This window comes from Peromyscus californicus, unplaced genomic scaffold (genome assembly GCF_007827085.1).
Source record: "Peromyscus californicus insignis strain IS unplaced genomic scaffold, ASM782708v3 Scaffold_24__1_contigs__length_46423439, whole genome shotgun sequence".
In the NCBI taxonomy this organism is placed as follows: domain Eukaryota; kingdom Metazoa; phylum Chordata; class Mammalia; order Rodentia; family Cricetidae; genus Peromyscus; species Peromyscus californicus.
Genome location: NW_026294535.1, coordinates 31,457,134 through 31,483,098, shown reverse-complemented (window position 1 = coordinate 31,483,098; position 25,965 = coordinate 31,457,134). Strand labels below are relative to the sequence as shown.

The 25,965-nt window shown below is 36.3% G+C and overlaps 1 protein-coding gene across 1 annotated transcript in view; it reads left to right on the top strand.

Annotated features, from left to right (window-relative positions):
• Trhde (thyrotropin releasing hormone degrading enzyme) overlaps window positions 1-25,544 on the top strand; it is a 396,564-nt gene extending 371,020 nt beyond the window's left edge. Inside the window, exons 16-19 of the mRNA XM_052753383.1 lie at window positions 9,739-9,906; window positions 10,437-10,577; window positions 14,041-14,122; window positions 20,916-25,544. Of these exons, the coding sequence (XP_052609343.1) occupies window positions 9,739-9,906; window positions 10,437-10,577; window positions 14,041-14,122; window positions 20,916-21,059 (535 nt within the window). The 3' untranslated portion in view covers window positions 21,060-25,544. The remainder of the gene's footprint in view (window positions 1-9,738; window positions 9,907-10,436; window positions 10,578-14,040; window positions 14,123-20,915) is intronic.
• The last annotated feature ends 421 nt before the right edge of the window (window positions 25,545-25,965 follow it).

Sequence of the window (25,965 nt, the reverse complement as noted above, 5' to 3'; positions counted from 1 at the left end):
AGTTTCAAAAAGCATACCATTTTCTTGTGTACTACATATATTAGTTAAAATTAGAAAAGTATACATGTATACACACATGCACATAACACACACACACACACACACACACACACACACACACACACACACACACACACACACAGAATGCTAGCATTTGTTTTTTTCCAAAATAAGATCTATTTTGGAAAGAGGACATTTCAAGTGAGAAAAAGATATCAGTCATTCCCTTCTTAGGACAGTTTTGTTGTTATGCCAAGAAACTAACCTAGGATAGTCAGTTCTTCTTAACAGTTAGGCCAGAGTACTGATCCATAATTATTGTGATTCAGACAATATCATTAATATTTTGATATATGTAGACTTCATATTATAGAAAACAGGTTTATTGTGCCTTGGTAGAGAGGAGTGAAGAATCCATACGCTTTCCTGGGACATGCAGATGAGATATAACAGGCAGGTGATGCTCAGGAAATACTTTGCCTCATTTTTAACCCCAAACTCCATAAATAGGGCGATTTATCAGCCCCTTCACAACTGCGACTCCAACTGTATACATCTTACGTTTTAAATTATCCTGTTATGATGCTGTGTTCTCACCGCTATTTATAATCGCATCCTGATGCTCCTTGATTTATGAGTCATCACAGAATTCTTAATTTTTCTACTTTTGTCATGAAGCATTTATGATCTGTAACGGAAGAAACTGATTCTTATTACATGACAAGAAGGTCCTAGGGGCGTTAAGATGTGCCATGCTAACTCTCATTGCTCTCAGCTTTTCAGTGGGGTGAGCTTAAGTCAAGTGGAGGAGAAACAGAGAATCCATAAATCCTCCAATTACTTGCTCTTTACTATGCTGCCTTTTCATTGGTTGTTGCCATTCTTGTCTTTTTGTCACTGACAAGTACTTTTGCCCCCAGGCAAGCAGTTGACACTACTATGTTTTCTTTCTACGTTTCCTTTGGTGACTCTTTGTGTGTGTGTGTGTGTGTGTGTGTGTGTGTGTGTGTGTGTGTGTGCGCGCGCGCGTGCCCGCACGTGCCCGCATGTGCACTACTCTGCTAAGATTGCCTCTCTCTCTCTCTCTCTCTCTCTCTCTCTGTCTCTCTGTTTGTATGCACATGTGTATGTGTGTGTGTGTGTGTGTGTGTGGTTTCCCTGCTAGTAGGGAAAAAAGCCTTATATATATAACATAAACATTTCAAATATTTTCATAGGCTTTATTTGAACTTAAAGTGAATGTCCTTCTCAAAGTCCATTTTCCCTTAATTTTTTAAATCCTTTTAAAAGAATATGTCATATGATTAAAACACAGTTACTCTGCAAAGAGTTGAAAACCTCACCACCAGCCACAACTCTTTCTCTTTTGATCTGGAAAGAGCAGCCCAAACTGCTTTCAGACATGCAAAATTAAAATTTCAAGAAGTCTTGAACATCAGCTCGGAACACATTTCAGATCTTTTAAACATGTTTGTTCTCTTCACCACCAGGCTTTCTCACTGCTGTTCTGCCAGGTAAAGAGGCCATTGCAGCCTGTTTGTGGACTGATTTGTCTTTGTTGTACGATTTTTGTGTTCCTCTTGTTATACTTATGCTTCACTGTGAATTATCATATCTTGTACATAGGAAAGAGAACTTTCTAGAATGGAGTTTTCCCACATATGATGTGAAGGTGCTTCACCAACGGTCTTGCTGCCTAATACCTTTACTCTGTCACTGACTACAATTCAGGCAGGATTTTGTCTCTTTACTGGGGCCATTATAGAGACACCTAAATCCAGCACTCCTCTTAGATTCCAGAGGTGTGATATAAATTCTTAGGGGCATCACAATTGATTAACATGTCCAGAAAGCTAGGTCTCATTATAAAATGCATCTTTTGTGACTGCCTTAAACTTGACATTTTAAAAAATAGATTATTAATTTTTGTTTTGATCATTTAAAAAATAATCATACCTGCTTTAAGAAAAATCCCATTAATCACTTGGAAAAAGATAGGCATCTTGGTTGGCTACTATTTATCCTAAAAATTGGGGATAGGGTTATAGTTAAGTAGGTAAAATGCTTGCAATGCAAACACAATGATTGCACTCAGATTAAAAAAAAATACCAGGAATAATGGTTCATTTCCTGTCATCTAGTGCTAGGGTAGTGGATGCACCAAGTCCGAGACAGTCTAACCTAGTTGGTAAGTATGAGGTCTCCAAAAAAGATCACCATCTCCCAAACAAATGATCAAAAAGCAAGCTGAATAGCGTCTGAGGGAGGACATGACATCTGAGGTTGTCCTATGACCTACTCATGTATGTATACACACACACACACACACACACACACACACACACACACACACACACACACAAACACCGATGTTAGAAATAAAGAAGAGGAAGAGGGTCCGTCACTGATCTTGTGAGATTCTTCATTCTCAGTACTGCATCATGTCCACGGCTGAGATAAAGTCCTCCTCACCAATACTGTAACATGCACTGGGCAGTGTCCGAAGTAATGGATGGAGATTATCTCACTTCTCCATTGTAACAGCCCAGTCAGGACCGGTTACCCCTATTTCCCAGATGAGTGAATTGACACTTAGGTAAAAAGTCACAAATCCCTTCTCGGCAGCTCTAACTTTTATTCAAGGTGGTGTTCTTAGAAGCAGAGGAGAGGCTGAAGAATTGTGGCAAAGAGAGAAGGAGGCAGAGGACACTGTGCACAATGTCAAACTGCAAAAACAGGTTGTTTTTCAGCTGGGTGCTTTAACCTTAGGAACTGGCAACCCTGAAAGACAGAAAGGAATAAATACTTTTTTTTCCCCAGAGCTGAGGACCCAATCCAGGGCCTTTGCTTGTTAGGCAAGTGCTCTACCACTGAGCTAAATCCCCAACTCTGAATAAACACTTTTTAAGGCACAGGATTTGGAGCCTTGGCAAACGGGTTTCAACCAAAGCTGTTCATTTGTAGAGTATGTCAACAGTCTTTCACATGAGTGGATTCAGTGTTCATTAATTAAAATTAATTAAATGTTGGGTCCCACTCCTTATTGATGGCTTGTGATGCTCCACAGAGAGACAGTGCTGTTCTCAGATAGGCTCCTTTGAGCGATATTTCTCATTGTCTTTGAAAATAATTAAACCCACATTTCAATGTTAATATGATCACTAATGAAAAGATTCTTGTACTAACAGAGCAAGAAGGGACTTTAGAACCGTGGACTTTAGCCCTGTCCAATTAGGATGAGAAACGAAGCCCAAAGCATTGACCTAGACTCACCCCGACTAGAAACAAACTGCTGGCCAAATTAGTTCTAGGGAACCTACTTGAAAATAGATGAATATTTTTTATTAATTATAAAAAGTTACAATTTTTTTAAAAGTCGTATGCCTATTTTTCTTCAATCAATGTAATTGTCCTTGGAAGATGGTTTAAGTTTCAGCATTTAAATAATTAGTATCATGTCTGAATATTCAATAGAAGCTTTATGGGATGTGTTTTATTCTAATAATAATAGACTTGTCTTTACAAATATAATTAAATGTTTGGTTATTTCCCACATAACAGCAAAATTATTTAATTACTAAGCTTGAAATTATGGTTTAACAAAAAGACTAGCTGCCTATAATACTTGGACCTTGAAGAAGAATGTTGTTAATATTCTCCTGTGAATCCCTTTAGTCTCCCCCCCATGGATAAATGCTTTGTATTATTTAATTAAAATAGTATATTAAATTTCTCCCTTGACAATATCATACACATACATCATAACACATTCTGATTATTCTTCTCCCACACTTTTTCTCCTTCCTACCCCTATAATCTCCCATGTTCCCTACAACTCCTTCTCCCATGTTCAAAAATTTATGTCTCTTTGTTGTGCTTTACGACCCCTGAGTCGACCAGGGCAGTGTGCTTGAGAAGGAGTATGGAAGTACTCACTGGAGTCCTGTGGACTCACCCATAAGTACATAACTGAAAACAGTAACTTCTACTCCCCCGGTATCCATCAGTGCCAATAGTTTGCCAAAGAGAAGAAAGGACCTATGAGGCGCTCTGACCAGGAAACCTTTGGCAATTTTCTTATCTGTTTGTACATCTCAATTTTAATTAATTAAAGTATATAATTAGTATGATTTAATCTCATTATTTCTATGGACTGAATCTTTGTATATACTGAATTCCTAACTACCAAAATGATTGCGTTAGGAGGTGTGGCCTCTGGGAATTAATTAGAGACCTCACAGTCTAATCTATTTAAAGACAAACTCAGAGAGCTCTTCAGGCCCCATTCTGCCAGGGCAAGATCAAAAAGGTCAGTGTTGTGTGTCCTTGAAGAAGGGTCTCACCTAAACCTGATGGTGGTCACAAACTTAAGTCTTCAGAGTTGTAAGAAAGAAATCTCTTTGTAATAAGCAGCCTGGTCTTTAGTACTTTGTTATAGTAGGCTCAACAAACTAATACCATTACTATTTTTTAACTCAGTTAAAAAAAATAACCTGAAAGAAATGTCTTTATCTTTCTCTTACTTAACTTTTAACATCTACCTCCAAAGCATTTCATCTTCAAGCACTTGCCTTTGGCAGTATAAAGAAGTTAAATGTATCATTGAAATGTGAAAAATAAATGGTCCCCATAATGATATACAGAACTTCCAGGCATTCAAAACTTTTATCACACAAATGAACTCTGTCATAATCCTATTTAAAATGAGAATGGAATGAAAACCAGAGTACAAGTTATACTAATTAGGCAATAATTTCTGCGGTGTTCCTACTCTAAGAAAGATAAAAAACATTTCCATTTTGGCTAAGCCTTACCCCATTCATTCATCTTCCATCAGGTAACTAGGTGAGACTTACTGTCCATGCTTGTATACCATTCCAGCTCCCCCCACTCCACCCCTGCCTCAAAAAAAAATCAAACACATCGTTCTTCACAGCAGATAAAATCCCATTAAAAGATTTACTTCTGAGGCAGCAGTTAAAAAGGAATGACTGTGGGGATATTCACATTTCCATAAACAATTTTCATGTTCACTAGAAAGGGGCCCCCGATCCCTGTAATCTTGATATCCAGTGTCTCCCAGGACTCATTTGTACCATTCATAACTATGGGTTCTGTGGTCTCTTAGATAATGCTTTACAAACAAATGAGCCTTTTCATTTATTCCTAATGACTTTGGTTTATACAAAGAGATCTTAAACTGTCCCCAGAGCAATCATTTTGCGAAAATGTTATTAGAACATCTTTACAAATTTAGGAACAAAGGGGAGTTTCATTAACAATGGAAGTCATTGGGAATTGAGGGCCCCTGGCATATCCAGTTCTTATTTTCAGTAATGAGTAAGAATGATCTTGTGAACTATACGTTGTTTTTATCTGGTGAATGGCAAAGGAAGTCAGAAACTGATGAAGTGGGGAGAGTTGCTAGAAAAATCAGCATTCTTGGGCTAATCATCTCTGCCTCTTTCCTCTTGGAGGAGAAATATGAAATTATACCTCCTGGTATCTGCTAATTGAGCCATTTCTTTCCTGAGACTTGGGGAGTTTGTTCCCAAGACTGAAGATTTTTTTTTTAGGCTTTAGATTATCTATTCAAACATATGTGTGTTTCACTTTCCCCCTCATCAAGTTTGATATGTGTACTATGTACAACGGGACAGTCAGCCTGTGACGGGAGTGAAAGCAGACCCAAAGCACATCCATATTATGCAGCATTTACCATGATTTACAGCTGCAGATTTCTACATAGAACCTTTTGTCCTTCTATGTAGCTTTGATTTCAAAGTTATATTTCTTCATCACATCCATCATAATTTCCAAACTTTTATTGCTGGATTTTTGTTTCAAGGTTTCTTCGGATTGTTTTGCTATATGGTAGATCCTTAGATTACTGCTAAATTGTGTCCTTTTCAGACACTTAAAGGCTATGTTTACTGGGTATCATGACAGTGCTGGTAATTGTAATGTTTATTGTTAGAAATCCAATCTTGCCACCACTGAGTATTTCTGAAAGATAACATAGTAAACACTGCTTAAAAGATAAAATTCAAAAAGATATTAGAGATGACATCCATGTCCAGCTAAACTCTCAGAGAATTACATGTTGGTCATACTGGCATTGAAATTTCTGTTTGGTTAGGCTCGGACATTCACAATGGTGGTCTCTTAAAAGATGCACTGATCTTGGCGTGATCTTCTTCACCAGTCTTAAGAGTTCTGACAGATCTAACAAAGGTTAACCACCAACAGAGTTCAGAGCCTGCTTTGGACTAGAAAGTACAGAGTACCTCCCCTGCTGCTCAACACAGACCCAAGGTGGGTGGGGATTCCAACTGTTAGCTTCCTTCTGGAGGAAGCATTAACCTGTGCACACAATGCCCCAGTTTCTCCGAGTCTGTCTCCAAAGAGAGCATCAGGCTTTCCAGACATGGACTTCTGATGCATCTAATGTGATCTAGACACCTAACAAAGAATGGAGACAGTGGGTTGAACTGTTAGACATCACCATTTCTCTCCTAGCTCAGCACAGAGTAAGCAGACAAAAGCTGCAGCTGTTTGCTGCTTTCCTGAGAAGATGCTGTGTGGTAGAGGCCTTCCAGAATTTCTAGCCAGGCTGGTTTCTATCAGTCTTCTCTTGTACGAAGCATCTTTAGGAACTTGTGCAAAGAAGAGTAATGTACAGAAATCCACATAAATAATAAAGCTAGAAAGTGAAGAAATAAGCAGAGAAATCTAGAAACTCCTCTTAATGAAATAGACTTGATTGTTTACTTGTTAGTGCAAAATCACTGTCATAAGTGTGCTCACTCAAGCTAAGAGAAAATGAAAGTAAAGCTATGAATTTCAATAAAGATGAAAATACTTAAAAGTACCAACAGGGCATGGAAATGAACAGCTGAACTAAAATTCACTTGAAGGCTTCACCAGCAGATGGAAGCAATCATAAGCATCAGCAAATCAAAAGCAGATCACTAGAGGTAATTATCATAGAGAAGAAAACTTACAGGGATGGAAAGGAGTGAAGAAATATGAAGGGACTTTTAGGATACTGTCAAGCAGACCAACATGAACACTGCACAAGTCTAGGTGGGAAAAGACAGAGGGAAAGGACCAGAAAGTTGTCGGAAAGATTCAGAGCCTGATTCTTCCTTGGTCTGTGGAAGAAAATTAGCATGCAGGACCAAGGAGTCCAAGAATGCAGAATACAATGAATCCCAAGAAATATATACAGAGATACACCACAACCATTGGCATCACTTGTCTCTAGGCTGAAAAGGTAGAACAGACACACGTACACAGAGTGTATAAGTAACTGTACTTTTATAATGGAAAATATTCCTTCTCAACCCAGAGTCCCTTCTGCTACAAAAAGTAGCTGAAGACACAGATGTCATGCAGACATTAGATACTGACAAAAATAATTCGGACACAGACTACAAAAAGAATAACTCAGAACATGGCATTCCTCAACATGTTAGTTTTGGCCTCTGATGACTCTTTAGAATGTAAGATGTTGTCATGACCAAACCATGTGTGCATGTGTGTGTGTGTGTGTGTGTGTGTGTGTGTGTGTGTGTGTGTGTGTGTGTGTCTTACACAGTTTGACTGGTATAGCCAGGAGTCACCTCTAGATGATAAATGAAACAACTTTAGCTAGTGGCTGTAGTATAATATTCATGAAATTTCTAGGGAATATAGTTTGTCATCTACCGTTTAACTTTGTTTCTTTTCTTTAGTTTCCGTACTTTTAAACATGGAATGTTTTGTATGGATGCTGGTCATGTAGCCATAAGAATCTTAACTTAATGGGCTCTATTCTCATCTCTTTGATCTGTCAATAGCTTAATTTCTCTTGGAAATTAAGCTGTTACTAACATATCTAATATTGATTGATGAGTTAGTGATTTCAGGAGAAATGCTAGAGGTTTTTTTTGCGGGGGGGTTACTTGCAAAGTTCTATATCAATTTCTTGGCCAAAGCCATGCAGTATTGCAGTGTTGGCCTCTCCATCTCATAGTACTTGGAGAGAAGACCCATCCTGATATATAAGTGCTGATTTGTTGAAGACATCTGACTGATCTTAAATAATACCTATTCAGAATGAGTACTTTCTGTAAAAAGAAAAAAAAAAGTAACAGTACTCTCCTTAGTGAATTTAAGTATGCATTGTAGCAAGCTGGTCATAAACAGAAAGGAAGAAATCTGTGTCACCCACTCTTGACAGGAGAAGACTCCTGCTGACAGTTTCTATTTGATATCCAGGCTTAGCTAGAAAGATAAGCTGTGAAGTCCTCTACTGCTGTGGACTCTACCTCTATCCTCCTCCTCCACTCTTCTCACCTTTTAAAAAACGGATGAACAGATGCTTGCCTGCTAACACAGCCCCAAGGGAAAGGGTTTCTCTCTTGTGAGCAGCCTTTCTTAACCACTGGAAATGACTCCCATCCCCACACTTGTAGACACTCAGACTGTCTTCTGCTTTTCCATACTGCTTTATCCATACTTGTGTTTAACAATAAAAGTTCTGAATCTTTAAAGAACATTGTTTCTTCCTGTGACTTGGAGAAGACAATCTGTGTAGTCACATTCAAATTATTAATGGGAAATGTAACTAATAGACTAATGAATATTACAAAAAGAGATATGCACGTTCCAACTTGTAAAAAGTCTTCAAATATTCCTTAAGACAAATATTCTACAGAGCAAGGGAGTGTGGTGTATCATGGAACATCACTGTGAGAAAGTTGACTTGCAAATTTATAATTCATGAATTGCCAAGTGTAACTAAATTTATGCTAATTTTTCTCACTCTGACTTTTTATTTTGGAGTCAAAGTAATAGTTTACTATTGTTTTATAATAATCACATAAACATAGTGGAAAGGTCTTTATTAGTTATGTTTTATTGTTTATCATTAAATTTATGATTCTATATTTGTAATGTTTGAGGAAATTACTTCTAGATAATATAAAAATGTAAAAATGGCCAGTTAGCTCAGTTGTTTATAATGTGGAGCTAATAACACCAAGGTCATGGGTTCTATCCTGTCTACTGGCCACATGAAAGTCCCTTAGTGCTGGATCAATGGCTCAGCAGTTAAAAGTACTTTCTGTTCGTTTAGAAGACTTGGCTTGGGTTCAGTTCCAAGAAACCAGCTCAACGGTCTGACAACCTGTAATTTCAGTTCCAGGGGACCTGATGCCCTCTTCTGATCTCTCCAGGCTCTGGCACAAACCTGATTCAGTTACATACACTCAGACCCTCGCACATACACATTACATTTTTTAAATAGATTGTTTTTCAAAAAGAATTTAAAATGAAGTGGTTGACTTTTATCCAAATAAATTCACCATCTACTACCTTTGTTGTCATTTTCTGAGTGTATACATTATGAAAGCAAATTTTCAGATAGCAATTCAATTAATGCCTTTGAAAATAGAAAGGACTTTATGTTTTTGATGCTTTAACAGGGCTTTGTTGTTAGTTTGTTTAATGATAATTTTATGAGCATAAACAAAAATGAAATTCAGAACTTCCTTGGAATAAAAGACACTATTTTATTTTCTAGTCACCAATATATCTGAATATCAGTACTAGGTAGTATTACACTGTTTTAGGAGAAATGTAAGTGGTAAATCATCTTTTAAGTAGCTGGCTGTAGGAAAGCAAAATTGGTCTTTATTTTCAAAACCACAAAACTTTTGATTAATAGAAAACCACCACGGGTTGCTTCCTTAGAATACCACTCAATGTTAGAGACATCGTCTACTGCACAGGAGTGTCATTGCTGGACGAGGATGTCTGGGAGTTCATCTGGATGAAATTCCACTCCACTACTGCAGTTTCAGAGAAGAAGATATTACTGGAGGCTCTAACTTGCAGTGATGACAGGAATTTATTAAATAGGTGAGTCCATTAAATTTCCCAAGTTATTTTTGTAATGAATGTTACCATCTACAATTAAAGTGCTCCAGAGTTGATTTTTATTTCCTTGAATATATGGTACTGTAAAATTTGGTCCTATGAAACACATCTTTTATAAAGAGGTGGAAGCCTACATGGTAAGATGACTAAATCAACTTGACTTGAAAGACAGCATTGTTTATGACTAATTATTTTATAAAGTTTTATATATATTTGAGAAAATATTTCACTATAAAAGGAAATGTTTAGTGTGAAGAATTTGAGTTGGAGTTGTGTCAACATATATGATTTTTGATTTTTTTCTCATCCCATAGATATTCTTAGAGTTTAATTAATGTATTTTGTGAAAGTGCCACAAATTTTATCTGTATTTTCTAAACAGAAATTGTTTGGTAATTATTCATTGGGAAAGTTTTAACTCAAGTATTTTTGAAGAATATGAATAAATTGTGATTTTTTTAAAACTTAAGATTATAAAGTGTTTAAGTTTCCCCACAATTTTATCCTTATAGGCTTCTAAACCTGTCTCTGAATTCTGAGGTGGTGTTGGATCAAGATGCAATTGATGTCATAATCCATGTAGCCAGAAATCCACATGGCCGAGATCTTGCCTGGAAGTTTTTCAGAGACAAATGGAAAATACTAAATACCAGGTAGAGATTATAATCTATTCATGCCTGAATGAATAAATGAAAACCAATATTTGAGGGATGGATACCCAAGGTTTTTGTTAGGGCTATGAACCAAATGTTAAAACTAGACTTCATAATATTCAGCAAAGATGGCTGTTGCTATTCCTTGAAATTCATGATTATTTTAACACTTCTCTAACATTCTTCATTTAATAAAGATTGATAACCTTAATTAATGGGAAAGCATGGAGAGAGTAAGAATTGTTTAGCAGGGCAACTTTGCATGGAAATTCATCAAACTGCATAAAGTTGAAATCCTTTCATAAAACTTGTATATTCTGTATATATTATAGAAAAAAACATAAATCACATATAAATGCTATTCCAACAAGGAAATTTACTCTTGTAGAATTGTTTTAAATTCTCTTTAAATGTAAATACCATAAAACACCTCAGTAAAATAGTGACACAGAGGAAACTCATTAATCACTTGGATCATTGTATTATTCCAGCTGCAGTAGAATTAATTCCCAGGATATCTTGTTTCGTGGTGAGAATTCTTGAGCTTCAATTTTAGAAAATATTTCATTATGCATTTAAATATATTATAATAAATGCTAATTTATGTCTCTGATAATCTCTATGGTATTTTAAAATTAAATCTATTATGGAGCAAGTAAATGCTGCATGTAATTCTTCACCATGAATTTTTCCCAGATAGTAAGCAGACCTAACATTTGGTCTCTTGAAAGCTGATGCAAAAACTATTGTGTGTTTTTTCACTCCTTTATCAGTTACTTTTGCATAACAAGTTCATCAGAATGTGTTGTTACAGTTACATATGTTTCTGTCTAGAGCTACTTTCTTTCTACAAGCCGCTGGTATTACCTATACGACACACTGACATTTTTTGAGCTTTCAGTTCACGTCTTAGAGTGATAGGAAGATTAGAGCTTGCATTGCCATTGTATTTATAGTGAGTCATGTAACAGGCAGTAAGGTGAAACTAATATGTATGAACATTTCAGTTTAAAGGATTTCAAACACATACACCAACCTTACTTTGGCTTTATAAACCAGAGCTCAGTGGAATCCATTCATATATCATTTGTTTCTTCTTACTCTGTTTCTCAGCATGCTCATTTTGTCCCTGAGAACCTATGACCACGATTCATAAGGTAGAAAGACTGAGATTTCAGTCTACAAATATAGTAGTGTTTATCTTCACCAGGAGGAGTGCTTTTATCAGCTGCTATTTTCCTCTCAATTCTTGAGCCTCAGGGCTCATGGGAAGGGCTGTCTAGGATATTATATTCTCACTTTACAGGGTCCTTCTGGTTTTAGGTATCATGTGCTCTCATGGCTTCTATTTCTCCCAGAAACATTTCTCTTAACTCACACCTTTCATCTGATGTTAACACGTAGTAGAGCCACTCCTGTGAAGTCCCCCACAGGATTATACCTGAAAACTAACCCTATATTTCACACTAGTCTTTCTTTCCTTGTAAGTAAAGTAAGTATTCACCATTTGCTCAAGCCACACAGTGAGACGTCTATATAGACATCCTCCTTTCTTTTGCCGTATATAATAACAGACCCAAGGTCCTCTCAATAATCCTAAGTGTTTCTTGAGGACACTATTTCTACCACCACATCTTTAGCATACGTTTGTTTGTTTTTCCTTTTCTTCTCTACTAGTCTAAAAGTAGTCTCCCATCTTTCTGTCTCATTACTCACACTTGCTGATATATATATATATATATATATATATATATATATATATATATATATGCACATGTAACTTTTTTTCTTTTTCCTTTTCCTTTTTTTTTTTTTGGTCTAGAACTTCTAACAAGTGTTGATGACTCCCTTCTATAAAATTAAGAATGATTCTGTGCCACACTGAACATAGGCACTTCATGGTGTGTGTTTCGTATACCTCTCAAAGACTTTTCTTCTGGCCCAGCCTCACAGTTTATGCCCTCCTGATGCCAATAAATTTAAGTTGTCTTCACATACCACGTGGTTTGATACTTCTTTGCCTTTGCTTGGCATTTCTTTCTCAGAACAACATCGTACTTGTTTATATGCATCTCCTAAAATGCAGAGCTGTAGACCTTCTCTGAATTCTGTGCATCATTTCATCAATCTATATCTAGTTATACTTAATGAGAATTATCTCTCTCTATGTCTGGGCCCTCAACTACAGAAAATACAAGGTAGAGATTATATTCTACTCTTCCTCACCTGGGAGTGTAAAGGAAAACCATTGGATCTCTCTTAGAAGAAAGTGGCTTTTCTTCTTGTACGGTCAGCCACCTTTCTGACCACATGACCTTTACGATGGTCACTTGTACTATTATTGAAGTGACTGGTTGTTTACTTCTTTGAGACAGTGTCACCATGTAATCTCAGCCACCCTGGAGCTCACTAAGTGGAACAGTCTATCCTCACACTTACATCATTCTCCCTCCCTCTGTATTCTGAATGCTGAGATTGTGGGTTTGTGCCAGGGCACCTGGCAGTTTACAATACAAAAAGTGCCCATCTATTTGCTTTGACTAAAATGTCTTTTCCTCATCATGGCAATCCTCCTATTTGATCCCCTCTTTTACATGATAAAACTAAGTCCTTCAGCAGCTAAAGTACTGAAGAGCCTGCAAGTTGGGGAAGCAAAAGAAAGCATTCAGTAATAATGATGGGGCCTTTGACTCTAAAAGCTCAGTCTTATTGTTTGTTATTTTTGGTTCTAAGAGCATGAAAGCTGTGATAGATGGCCTTAACGAAGTAGAGGCAAATCAACAAAGTGAGAGGTTTCTATTCACAGATATTCATTGTCCAGAGATCATAAGTCAAGAAATGGTGTTCATAGTGTAAGAATTATATATTATAATACATAACTAGATATTTTAATAACTACTTATTTATATAGCTAGATAATTTAATAATAAGAGCAACTGATGCTCTTTTATGATTTTTGTGTGTGTGTGTGTGTGTGTGAATTGCCTTGGTTTCGGAAACTTAATTAGAATTCCAAGATCTATTACGACCACAGAATCTGTGTGACATACTGGTTATGACTGAACTGGTCTTGCTCTTCTTCATTTCTTGTAAGATCATCCTTATAATGATCTTGGTTGCTATATACTAGAGCATTAAAAAAATGCCTCTCTCTTGGGTCTTGGCTTGCAAATAGAACAATGATGCTTGAATCCATTTCTAGAGGCCTGGATTTTCACAGACCCATTGACCTTCGGAGGTATCTGAAACATTGTACAGCAGGCCAGGTGGACCTGATAGAATCCCAAGGCAATAAATGCTCCTTTGCCTCCCTCCCTCCTGAGAAGAGTGGCCAGTACTTCCCTGAGAGCTGGTGGCCTTTGGCAAATGCAACCCTTGGGAAATGCTACAAAAATCCTTCTAGCCAGATTTCTTAAATTATGACCTCGATAGACATTAAGACTGTTTTCTTTTGTTTTTGTAGGTATGGAGAAGCATTATTTATGAATTCCAAACTTATCAGTGGAGTTACAGAATTTCTTAATACAGAAGGCGAACTTAAAGAGGTAAAAATCTTGTTACAATCTTTTTAAGTAAACACATGAGATTATAAATGCAGTTCCACTACTTCTTTGCATTAACCTCTACAAGTTCCTTTTGCCCCCTGTGCATGCTTCCCATAGACACATGTATTCAGATACTCACATTCACACATGCACATAAACACATGCATGCATGTGTATGCATGGACACACACACACACACACACACACACACACACACACACACACACACACACACAATTTCCTGCAAATAAATCTCTAACATATTAAGCATTGAATGACTATGAACAATGGTGAGGGCTGTGGAAACTGTTCAAATGTAATGAATTCCATAACTGGGGACCAGACATTCCAGAGATCTTAGATCCAACCACTGCTTCTCAAACGATTCTGTGAACTCAGTTCGTAAACCATTCATAACAACTATGCCAATGACTACATGTCCAGAAGAGAGTCTGTGCTTCGTGCTGAGGTACACAGTAAAAGTCTGAGTGCTTATGTAGACACAGTAGCCTGCTAACAGCTATCCAGTCTATAAATAGAATGCATTCATATTGTAGGAAGGAATACCACTACTGGTAACACATATTGAACGCAATAGTTTGCCTAAGATAGATTGCTTGGCTCCATTACAAATTAATTTTATTAATGAAAATAAGCTTGAGTTTTTAATGAACTTGTGTCCAGGTTCTGGAATATCTATCTTATCAATTTCTTATTATATCTCTCAATGTGTAAGCCATTTAGATGTCTCCTTCCCCTCTATTAACTCCTCTAGTACTAGAGAGGGATATAAAATGGGGACTATCAATCACACAGAAAAACAACAACAAAATAAAGATTCTTTCATTTGATTATAATAATTGATGCTGCCTTTTCCTCTTCTGCTTCCACAGTATACAGCTAATATTTAGCACAAAAATTCCTAGTTTCATTAGTTTTCACAGACAGCTGGAAGCTGTGACCCACAGATGATCCCATTGAGCAGCATTCCTTTAGAATCATTGGACCGGGTACCTCTGTCACATCTTCTAATATTGCTCAGTTTCCTGAGAGCATCTCCTTTTACTAACTTAGGATCTGTCACAATGAGTACTGTCCTGAGCTAAAGCTCCGATTCTAGTAATTCGAATGTCAGTCTTTCTCCGTGCTATGTGGTTCTCAACCTTGGAGGATTTAGCTTTGAAATCCCAGAATATTTTTGTTCCTTTTTTTTTTTTAATGAAAGGAGCTAAATGGAGAGAACTTTAATGTACCCGTAGGAAACAGAAGGCATATGCAAATTATAATTGCTTTCATTATTTTTACCTTTAAACTGAGTGTTTTTAATATCATGATTTAATATTCAATAATCAAGAAATAAAGTGTTGAGTTACCCACAACTCCCACAAACATTGACGTGAGCCCAGAAGTCCCATTTTTTTCTCCTCCTTCACCCTGTCCATCCTATTTCCTTTCATCTCCTGGCTCCATTTCACCTTTATCCCTCTTTTCATTATTTACCATTCATATATTCCTTGTTTTGATAATACAAAGGTCACAAAAATCATATTTTAAATTGAGATTTAGTTGAATTCATCACATGCAAACCTTCTTGCTTTATGCATTTCACTTACTTCATTTTTATTCTTTAATTCATTGCCATTTTTAATGTTCCAAGCGACCCCCTCATGAAAGTTGCGATTTCAAAAAAACTGGAACTAAATTGTGGATTTTAGTCCATCCTCTTTGAATCGGATAACTGAACAATGCAGAGTCTTGGTGGAATGAGCAATGAGTCGTTTTACTGTGGACATACTTGCTCTCACTGTCCAGTTTGGCTGTTCTGCTGGAAGCCTTTCCAGACTTTCCCCACCTAGCCATTTTTTGGGTGTAGGTGTAGGGAATGTTATTTTTCAGGTGGGCTAGGATTTAATTTCTGTTGTCACTCACCCCTTCCTTAAGCAGAAAGTGTTAAGGAAGATCAATGTCTTCCCATTGAGGTTATACCTTGTTATTGCTAAGCCTGTAGATCTGAAGGGGATCAGCACCTTCGTGAATTATGACCTTGTTTTTAATTTTTAATTACACAATTTGTGTATGTCTGTATGTGGGTATGTGGTGCAAGTCCAGGTGCACCCAAGAGGCCAGACTAGGCTTTTGGAGCCCCTTAAATTGGAGTTACAAGCTGTTTCAGCTGACTGAGGATAGTGACGAGAACTTATCCGGGGTTCACTACAAAAACAATATGCTCTCCACAGCTGAGCCATCTCTCCAGTCCCTAAAAAAATAATTTATCAGCTACAATATTTTAATGACTTTTAAGTAGATAAATTCTATTTTATGGGCTCTTCCCTCAAACTGTTCTAGTACCTGAGACTGGAGTTTCTTCTTAATTACGTGGAACTAGCAATTTGACTGATAGTCCTTCATGAGGCAAATCATTCTTTCCTTAATTTTTGAATTAGCAGAAACATAACCTCATAGAACCTAGAGACCTTGCAATTTTCCAACGAATGTCCATTGAACACTGCCAGTGTCCTTGGTTTCTCTGTGAACATAATACACAGCCCTATTATAAATGCATATGCATCTTCTCCATCACAGAGACTCCATTTACAACTTTAATGGGGAAGTCTTTTACCTCATAATAGACCAATAGCTTCTTCTATTTAGTTCTATGATTATCAAGATTCTATTATGCTTTGCAATTCTCTCTTAAAGTACTTTATGATGCCGGAGTCGAGGATACCCTTAAACAAGATGGTTTTCAATGTTAAACAAAATTTAAGAGCTAGATTAATAAACTCACCTAGAAATTGTGCTAAGAAAATCAGAAGGCATGAACAACACTGACATTTTACTAAATTTTATTTTATGAAAAGCGTCTACACTTATCCAGAATAAAAGCATGACAGATAAATATCTGAAAACCCAATTAAGATAAAACCTAATGGTGGCAGAAAAGAGCCTGTGAAATCAGCAGAACGGATGCTAAGTGCCTTTGTCTATGCTGAGCCTGCACAGACAAGCAAGCTCAGCCAGACATTGCAGGCCCCTCAGGGACCTGCGAGAAAGCTCTGAACTCACATTCTCCATAAGCAGTACTTAGGAATACAGGCCACAAGATCAATTTATGGCAAATGCAGAACATGTGCCAAATATGCTCTGATGGCTAAGCTCCCCATCCAATGTCTGAGTCACCTCAGGATCACCAAGCTCACAAGGGAAGTATTTAGTGCACTTCAATCATAATTTGAGAATGAAACTCTAGAGATCCATTAGTTACATTATCTACAGAGTTCTCTTACACGATAATCTGACTTTGTATCCAATCATGTTCAAGCCTGTGGTTTAGTTTTCTCAAGTGTTCAGCTTGTTTCATGAAGAGACCTGAGCATCTTCATGTAAGGGAAAGTTGTCAAAAGACCATTGATCATTATTTGGAATGTTCAATGAATGCCTAGAAACAAAATGATAATGGAGAACACATTTTGAAGAGAATGAGTGTAATTTTCATTGATATGTAATATTAATTTAGTATACTATAATATATTCTATAATAAATCACACAATTCAAAATGGAATAAAATATATTATTTGTTGCTGAATGGTCATAGAATCTATCTGAACATAAGTATGTGAATGAGAATGTACCATTGTACTAATGAATTTCTAATAATCCAAATAATTTGTGTGCATATATTTGTGGGTATAAGCATACTTTATGGTATATGTTTGTATAGGGCAGTGCCTATGTTGAAAATATGCAAAAATACTCTCAATCCATTCTTTATTCCTCTTTTTCTTAATATCTATAATTTTAGTCAAACATTACATTGATTTTATGACAATAAAATAATTCTCAGTTATGCATTAGATAGCTTATGCTTGCTTTAACATACAGTGACTTTGATATCAAGTATGCAGTTCTGTGATAGGCTTTTCCATTGCCAACATTGTTAGTTGGTAAACTTTCAGAAAGTTCATCAGTGTCAAGTAATAAAATAACACCATCAGAAACAAACCAAGCTGTCCATGAACTAAAATCCAAGTTAATTTGGAGATGTAGAATTAACCGTGTTTTCAACACCTCCGTACCTCAGTCTTCCTGCCCAGATCTCATCTTGAGGTCCTCTATCTCTCTCCTGGCAGAGCCTCCATATGGCACCTTCCATGTGATGAATCACACCCCACAGTAATTACACTACATAATGTCTCCTTGCTGCGAGTTGATTTTTCACGTTTGTCTGTTAGCACTGTCATTGTTGGTTGGTTGCCAGTTTCTTAAGGCACACAGAACACAAAGTGAAGCTGCTGATGTTTAATCTTGAAGAAAATTCCTTGAGTCTTCAGGGTATATGAACTCCGTAAGTAAGACTGTCTGCCAGTAACAATTATGACAAAGCTCTTAAAATTTTTTTTGTTGTTGTTGTCGTTTTTGAGACAGGTTGGAGCCTATCCTGGAACTGGCTTTGTACACCAGGCTGGCCTTGAACTCACAGAGATCCACCTGCCTCTGCCTCCTGAGTTCTGGGATTAAAGGTATGCACCACCACCACCTAGCTCTTAAAAGTTTTAACTTCAAATTCTCTGACTAAATGGGACAGTATTTTTTCCTTATCCTTTCTAAATCTATTTGGTTGGTTGTAATGTCATTAATCACCCAGTTTTTGTTGCATGACTTCTTTGTTCTAAAGTCCAGTTACTTTTGACACTGAAGATAGTTTTAAGTCCTATACTGTGTATTTTTAGAACATGGCTAATAGCTGGGCAGTGGTGGCACATGTCTTTAATCCCAGCACTTGGGAGGCAGAGCCAGGCAAACCCTGTCTCGAAAAACCAAAAAAAAAAAAAAAAAAAAAAGGAGAACATGACTAACAATTTTCTCTATTTAAAGGAAAAAAGTGAACCTTTAGCATTACATTTAGTTTCTGAGGCTCTTTGTTATGTTGAACATGCCTTGTAATTAGAACTGGTCTTTGAAGCAAACCACCAACCTATTTTTAATAGATAAATTAAATTGATTATTTTATTATCTGCTGTGTTCTGTGTGGCTTGGGTCCTAGAACTCTAGCTATGGACAGCAAGGTAATGATATATATGTGGAATGATAGATATAGGGAAGCTGGGATCAGGGTTTTCTTTTGCTACCTACTACTTCCACCACAAATTGCAATCTCAGCTGGTTTATTAGGTACAGCACAGGGGAGTGGTTACCTGGTATCAGTAGACAGTCTCTACATATAAGCATCCTCAACATCCAGGAGGAGAATGCCATAGTCCCTATTCTTTGCACAGACTAATTAATCTTTCATAAACACTCACATTCCAACTCCCAAAAAAAAGCTTTGCCATCCCTCTTTACCCAGGACCATATGGATAATGGCTTTACCAATATACTATGGACCAATTCATCTTGGGATCTGTGCCCTTGTCAAAACACACTTTTACACAGGATTCCTCCACTCCCTACAGTTATCTATGAACGAAACAAGAAACTACATTTGGAGTAACTGAAATTGTAGTGCCCACATATTTTTTTCTTTGCATTTCAGAGTAAAGCATGTCACCCATAGATACAACCTATTGTTTTAAATGTGGTTTTATTAATTAAATTTGTTCTTCACAATTTCACAGATGTAGTTGCTCTTACTCCTGACCCTCCTCTCTTCCCAACCTCTGTCTAGTCCCCTCTTTTCTACAAATCAATTTCCTACACCCCATGTCTTCTATGTTTTGTTTGTTGACCCACTGAGCTTAACCAAGGGCACCTGTGTGACTATAGTTTTGGAAATTTTCATTGGAACCTGGTGGGCTTGCTGGGGTGGGAGGGTGCAGTTAATACAACTAAGGACAGAAACTGTTTTTCTTCACAACTCTATCGTTAACCAATTGGTTCAGCAGTAACGTGCAGGGCCTTATGAGCCCCCTTTCCATATGAAACTGACTGATGAAGGGGCCAGGGTCTTGCAGGCCATTCACCAGTAACTGCAACTTCCGTGGGTTCACGATTGCAATGATTGTGTCTTGCCTGGAGCATGCTTGCAGCCTGATCTTTTAACTCTTGCATTCTTCCCACCTCCTACAGTATTTCTTCTCATTTCAAACTTGTTCCACAATAGTATATTTACTTCCTATCACGATTATGTTACCAATCCAATCCATTCAATGAAGGAGCACTATGTCACTCAGTGAAATGTAAGTTTGGGTTTTATAAAGAAAAAAGAGAGTATTCATAAGGTGGCCACATGCGGAGAAATGAGTGAAAGTGTCTCAAACCTACAAATCTGAGAATAGGGTTTGGAAGTACACATGGGGTAGACAGGCTGGGGGATTTAAGTTAGGGACAGCATTTAACGGTGATGGGATCGGTGTGTTGTTCACTCAGAATTGCCCTTCATAGCTTTTCATAGGATCCCTGGTCAGAAAATGCCAGTGTTACCATGATACATGGGAAGAGATATTGGTCCTAAAATATCAAAATGTTATATAGAGGACAACTGCTTAGGCCTAAGTAACTCTAGTAGGTTAAACAAATGCGGTCTGAAAAGTACCACAGGCAAGTCCTATCATCATAATCAACACACCAGAGATGTTAGCCCTATACAGCAAAGGCAGTGGAAAATTAAGAATGCAATGTTTGGGTGCGTGACCTTTTAAATATAACTCAAAACAAATAGAGCTAGAGGGTTCATTCAAGTTTGTCCTAGGTTTCTACATGACACTTCATCTCAAATGCCTCCTTATTCGTGCATATTCTACATGGATTCGCATAAATGCACGTAGATTCACCGTGTTCACTTTCTATTTCCAGCTAAAGAACTTCATGAAGACCTATGATGGGGTAGCGTCTGCCTCATTCTCACGAGCTGTGGAAACCGTGGAAGCCAATGTGCGTTGGAAAAGGCTTTATCAGGATGAGCTGTTCCAGTGGCTGGGGAAGGCCATGAGGCACTAATGTGTGTCACTTGCTTAGAACTCAACTCAGAGTTTTGAGAGGACCTGCTTTCTGTGGAATAAGGAGGCTAGCCAGAATTTCAGTGATAATGTGTGGGAGAACTTTTTGTTGTTGCTGTTGTCTGTTTGGGTGGTGGGTATTTTTCTTCCTTCCATTCACTCTGCATTTGTTTCTCCACTGGATGTTCCTCTGTATAGAAACTCTTGCAAGTGACTCTTTGCCCTGGCTACTTCAGCTGTACATTCCCTGCTGTTCGGGACCAAATATGATAGTGGTGCATGTTGATGTTGCAGTCAGTTTGGAAAATCCTATTCAGAATATTCTGTGCATGGATGTATGGTCCTGCCTGTGTTCCAGCATGCTTATTTAACATGTCCAATGTTGTATGTGAATATATGTACATCCAGGATGGGCATTATGCAAAAGCACAAAGATTATCTATGACAATCAGTGTTGCAATGAAAGTAAAATCTTCAGAAGGGAATTCTATCCTCAGCCATGGCCAACAGGAGAGATAAAGCAGCTCTGTGAACAATTTGTATCATTTGTTTTCAGCACTTGGATTGTCTGGCAATGATGATTGCATTGCTAACTCATTTTCTTTGAGTTAAAGCTGTGTATACACTTGCAGAGATGTATAGATAGTATGTACATATGCACATGTACATAAGAAAGCTCCATATGTATATAATATGTTGTAAATGCACCTGTGTGAAGAAATCTCTTCGGATCAAAGGAAATTTAACTCTTTTTTATAAACGTGTGGACACTTGGAAAAGGCTTCGCATAATTTATCTCAACACTCGCCTTCCTACTTTGTAACTCACTTTCTTAACTGCTTTTTCATCTATGTGCTGAAGAACGATCTAGTCTACTACATGAAGATGAATCCTAACAAACCATATGTGTAAACTAATCAGTCTACAAATTCCCTTAAGTCAGTGGCATCCTTTCACCAATATCTGTCATTATTTTGGTCAACATTCCTATTGCATAAACCAATTTTGTGTAAACTTAGAATCATTGGTACTAAGAAAGTGTTTATTTATAGCTCCTTTGTCTTTCTTACCTGAGATAGTGCAGAGTTAAATTCTCTCTGTGTGTTGATCTTTATGTGTATATTGCTCCTATCCTCCATTAAGCAACCATACCTCAACAGGTCTATTAGCATTTAATGACCTTTTATGCCAGTTGTGCCCTCCCTTACGATACAGAGTTGCTTTTATGCTGTGTTAATGTATAAAACCTTTGGAAGTTAACAACCCTGTTCTACCTGGGAATTTTGAAGAGCCATTTCCATGGCTGTGTGTAACACAACTATATTTCAGTGCTTTTCCCACACAGTAGGCCAGTTCCTTGCTTCAGAGTTAACATACTTTAAGTTTAGCATTGTAAAATACCTATTACAACTACTATAATTGAGTCAAATGTTGTGAAACCCCTTTCTGTTTTCCTGTGGTGTTTAGCTCTTCCAAATATTACAAATCACCGAAACAATGGATTCAGAGACCATCACTCAATACTGGGGAAAAATTATTTATAAAACAGGAGTCCTAGAATTATTTTGTTTGTAGAAATGAAAAAAAAAAACAGTTTCCCAATCCATAGACTAAGTTACAACTAAATTTGAACCTAATTATGTAAGCAATTAATGTTTGTTTCTTACACTTAAATTTTTCAACACTTCACTCAACTAAAATACATAAATTTTAAGTACTCTGTGGTGTTAAAGAGTCATGGTCATGCTTAGTATGAAATCTGAAATTTAGGTTATCTATTAGACGTGAGCAAGTTCTTAAACATAATTCTCATAAATAGTATACAGTTGTGAAGGCTCCAAATATCCATTATACCACTGGTAAATTCGTTCATGAGACAGAACTGACCAAGGTAGATGTAGATGTCTTGTTTTGTTTCCTGAAGTACTAAAAATTCAGAGTAATGGCTTTTTATTTTAAGTGAGTCATCATTTCCAACTTTGAGTTTGGGGGCTTTCTGAGTTCTTTTTCCTCCCTGCTATTAATAGTCATGATTGTCTTTTAGTATTTTAGTGGCCTTTAACACAACTGGTTTAGCTATAATCTAAATCCTCAGTGTATCCTTATGTACCATGTTTATACCTCATACAATACTTGTTCAACAATATAGTGGTACCAATGGCATTGAGATGGCATTTTTGCTCTACACATTTTTCAGTTCTTTAACCTTTCCAATGTTGAAGTTATATTGGGCTTTAAAGGTTCTGTTTAGTTGTTTAAATAAGTAATATTTTCAAAATAATAAAATAACCAATGATATCTCTTGGAATATTCTGTAAAATGTAGCTATAAAATTATATTTTCTACTTAGAGTTTTTATCTTTCTCTCTTGTGTGTTTTACAAATCAATTATCTATGTGAAATAACAACATATTGAAAGTTTTCATCATCTAGTCTCAAGAATTTCCTGTGCCAATATATGTATAACAGCAAAACTTTGTTTTAATTAGAAAATACTAGATTATTTGCCACTTTGGGTATTCATTATCTCCAAGTAACTTGTAAATAAAATGTCCTCCCCATTTTTACACATTTTCCCATAAATTTTTTTACAGTCTTTGACGTTTTAAAAATACATGATTTCAAACTTAGAAGGCTGACATCCATAATACTGGCTATGTTTTTTTGAAATTCATTAGCATGCACTTTTGCTGAGCCTTAATCTCCTTTGCTTCATATGATTTTAAGATAAATATATTATATTGGGATTTTCTGATATTTCAGTTTACATACATATATATATATATATATATATATAAAATTACAAGGTTATTCATATTATGCCATGAATTTCTAAAACTCATTCCATTATCAATAACTTTGACACATGCTGATTTGATTCTTCACAGAAACATAATGCATGTTTGACTTCTTCCTGAAGATGAAATGAAGTTGAAAACAGCCATTCACACCTTTAAAACCCCAGTTATGATATAATCTAAATCTCTCAACATAGATGGTCTACAACTAACATACATCTGTGTTGTTAATTTATATCTATCTATCTCATTAGCTTGAGACTTCACACATTCTAGACCAACATCAGAATATATATTTGAACACATCCACAATTGCTCTATTATCTTTAACATTTATATTTCAAATTTGTATGATTTCAAACTACTGGAAGAACATGTTAACTGCCATTTTCTTTGGTCAGTGTAAGTAGTCAAATATCGGGACACACAATTAAGTCTGTTGGTTTCTTTCCCATTGCAGATCTGTTATTGAACGTAGTTTAAATGAAACCTTAAGACTGTGATGCTTTGCTTTACTTTCAACACCCACTTCTGATAGTGGAAAGAGATAACAGTTACAGATGGTCAGAATACACACAGGAGGCTATATAATCTAAATAGTTGAAAACAATATTCAGTCAAATGTGTATAAATCTGTGGAGACTAGCTTGCGAACAAATGATTTTGTGGAACTCTGGCACTGTATCAGATGCAACAGATAAATCATAACAAAGCATACAACATCATGCTGACTTCAAATCCACTGCTAATTAAATATTTAAAGAATTATCTTCTTGGAGACTGAAGAATGTAGCTCAAATATTTTTGTGAATGCTCGTGTGACTTATCCATAAATATCACGTACAAGCCGTCACAGAACAGATGACGAGAAGCCAAGATTTCCATAGCGTGTTTTCCTTTAGCAGAGATCGTGACTGTATTATCATTTGATACTGGTAGTTACACACTGTTAGAGTACAACTGAGTTAAAGGAAGGTTTCTTGAATAGATAATAATAACTGAGCATGTAGTAAGAGAAAGGAAGATGGTGGTAATGGATCTAAAAATGATCACATGAAAAATGTAAAGAACTTGTGAACCAGTTGGAATTAAGGCAATGTGAAACAGAATCCCATGATATAGAAGAGAAGTTTGGTCATTTTTAGGTATGAAACCCAACTATTTTCTGTACTAGTTCCAAAACATGTGGATAATTTTCACTGTTTGACTTCACAATGCTTGTATTTTTAGAAATACATAAGATTTCAAAAGTATAATAGTGCCATAACATTTAAACAATAATAATTGGAATCAAAATTGGGACAGACTCTATCCTTGCGAAAAGCTGTTGGTGCAATTGAGTGATGTTGCTAATCTTCAGAAAAGTTGTTTGTAAAAGAAAAAAAAAACCTCTTGTAAAAGTATTTCAAATTTGCCAAAATGATGTTAGCTTCATTTGTTGACTTTCAGTAAATTATTTATTCTTTCAAGCAGGTTCAGCAATTCCTATCTTGGCAATAATTTATTTCATCAAATTAATATATGTGAACTTGAGTATGAAAATATTCTCATGAACTATACTAAATTTTCAACTTTTTAATTATATAAATTAGCCCTTGGTTTCACTGCCTTTAACTAATTAGCAGGTTTTAAAATCAAATATTTTTTTCATTTTGGGATGGATTCAATAAAAGTCTAACAAACATGCATTCTACCCGTTTTTGCTTTTAATTTTACGCCATGAAATTTTGTTTTAAAGTTTAAATAAGAAAAGTTACAAAGTTTTTAGAAAATATTTAAAGGAGTCATTAAAAACAGGTTTTCAGGTTAGGATGCTCATATACATCACTGCATACTTTTAGTCCTTAAGGTTTTTTTTGTTTTTTGTTTCTTTTTAGGCTATTCAGTAATTCTATATCATGTGACTTTTGCATAGATTTCACAATCCACACTTTAAAGACTTTTATGTTGAATACAAATCTGCTTGAAGAATTTATCATTCTGTTATTCCTAGTTCATATACTGATGCAGTAACAAAGAGGAAAGTGAGCTTCATTTTGTTCAGATTTTTCTTAAATTGGCAATTGGAGGCAAGAATTAAACATGTAAATATGTGCATATCTATTAAAC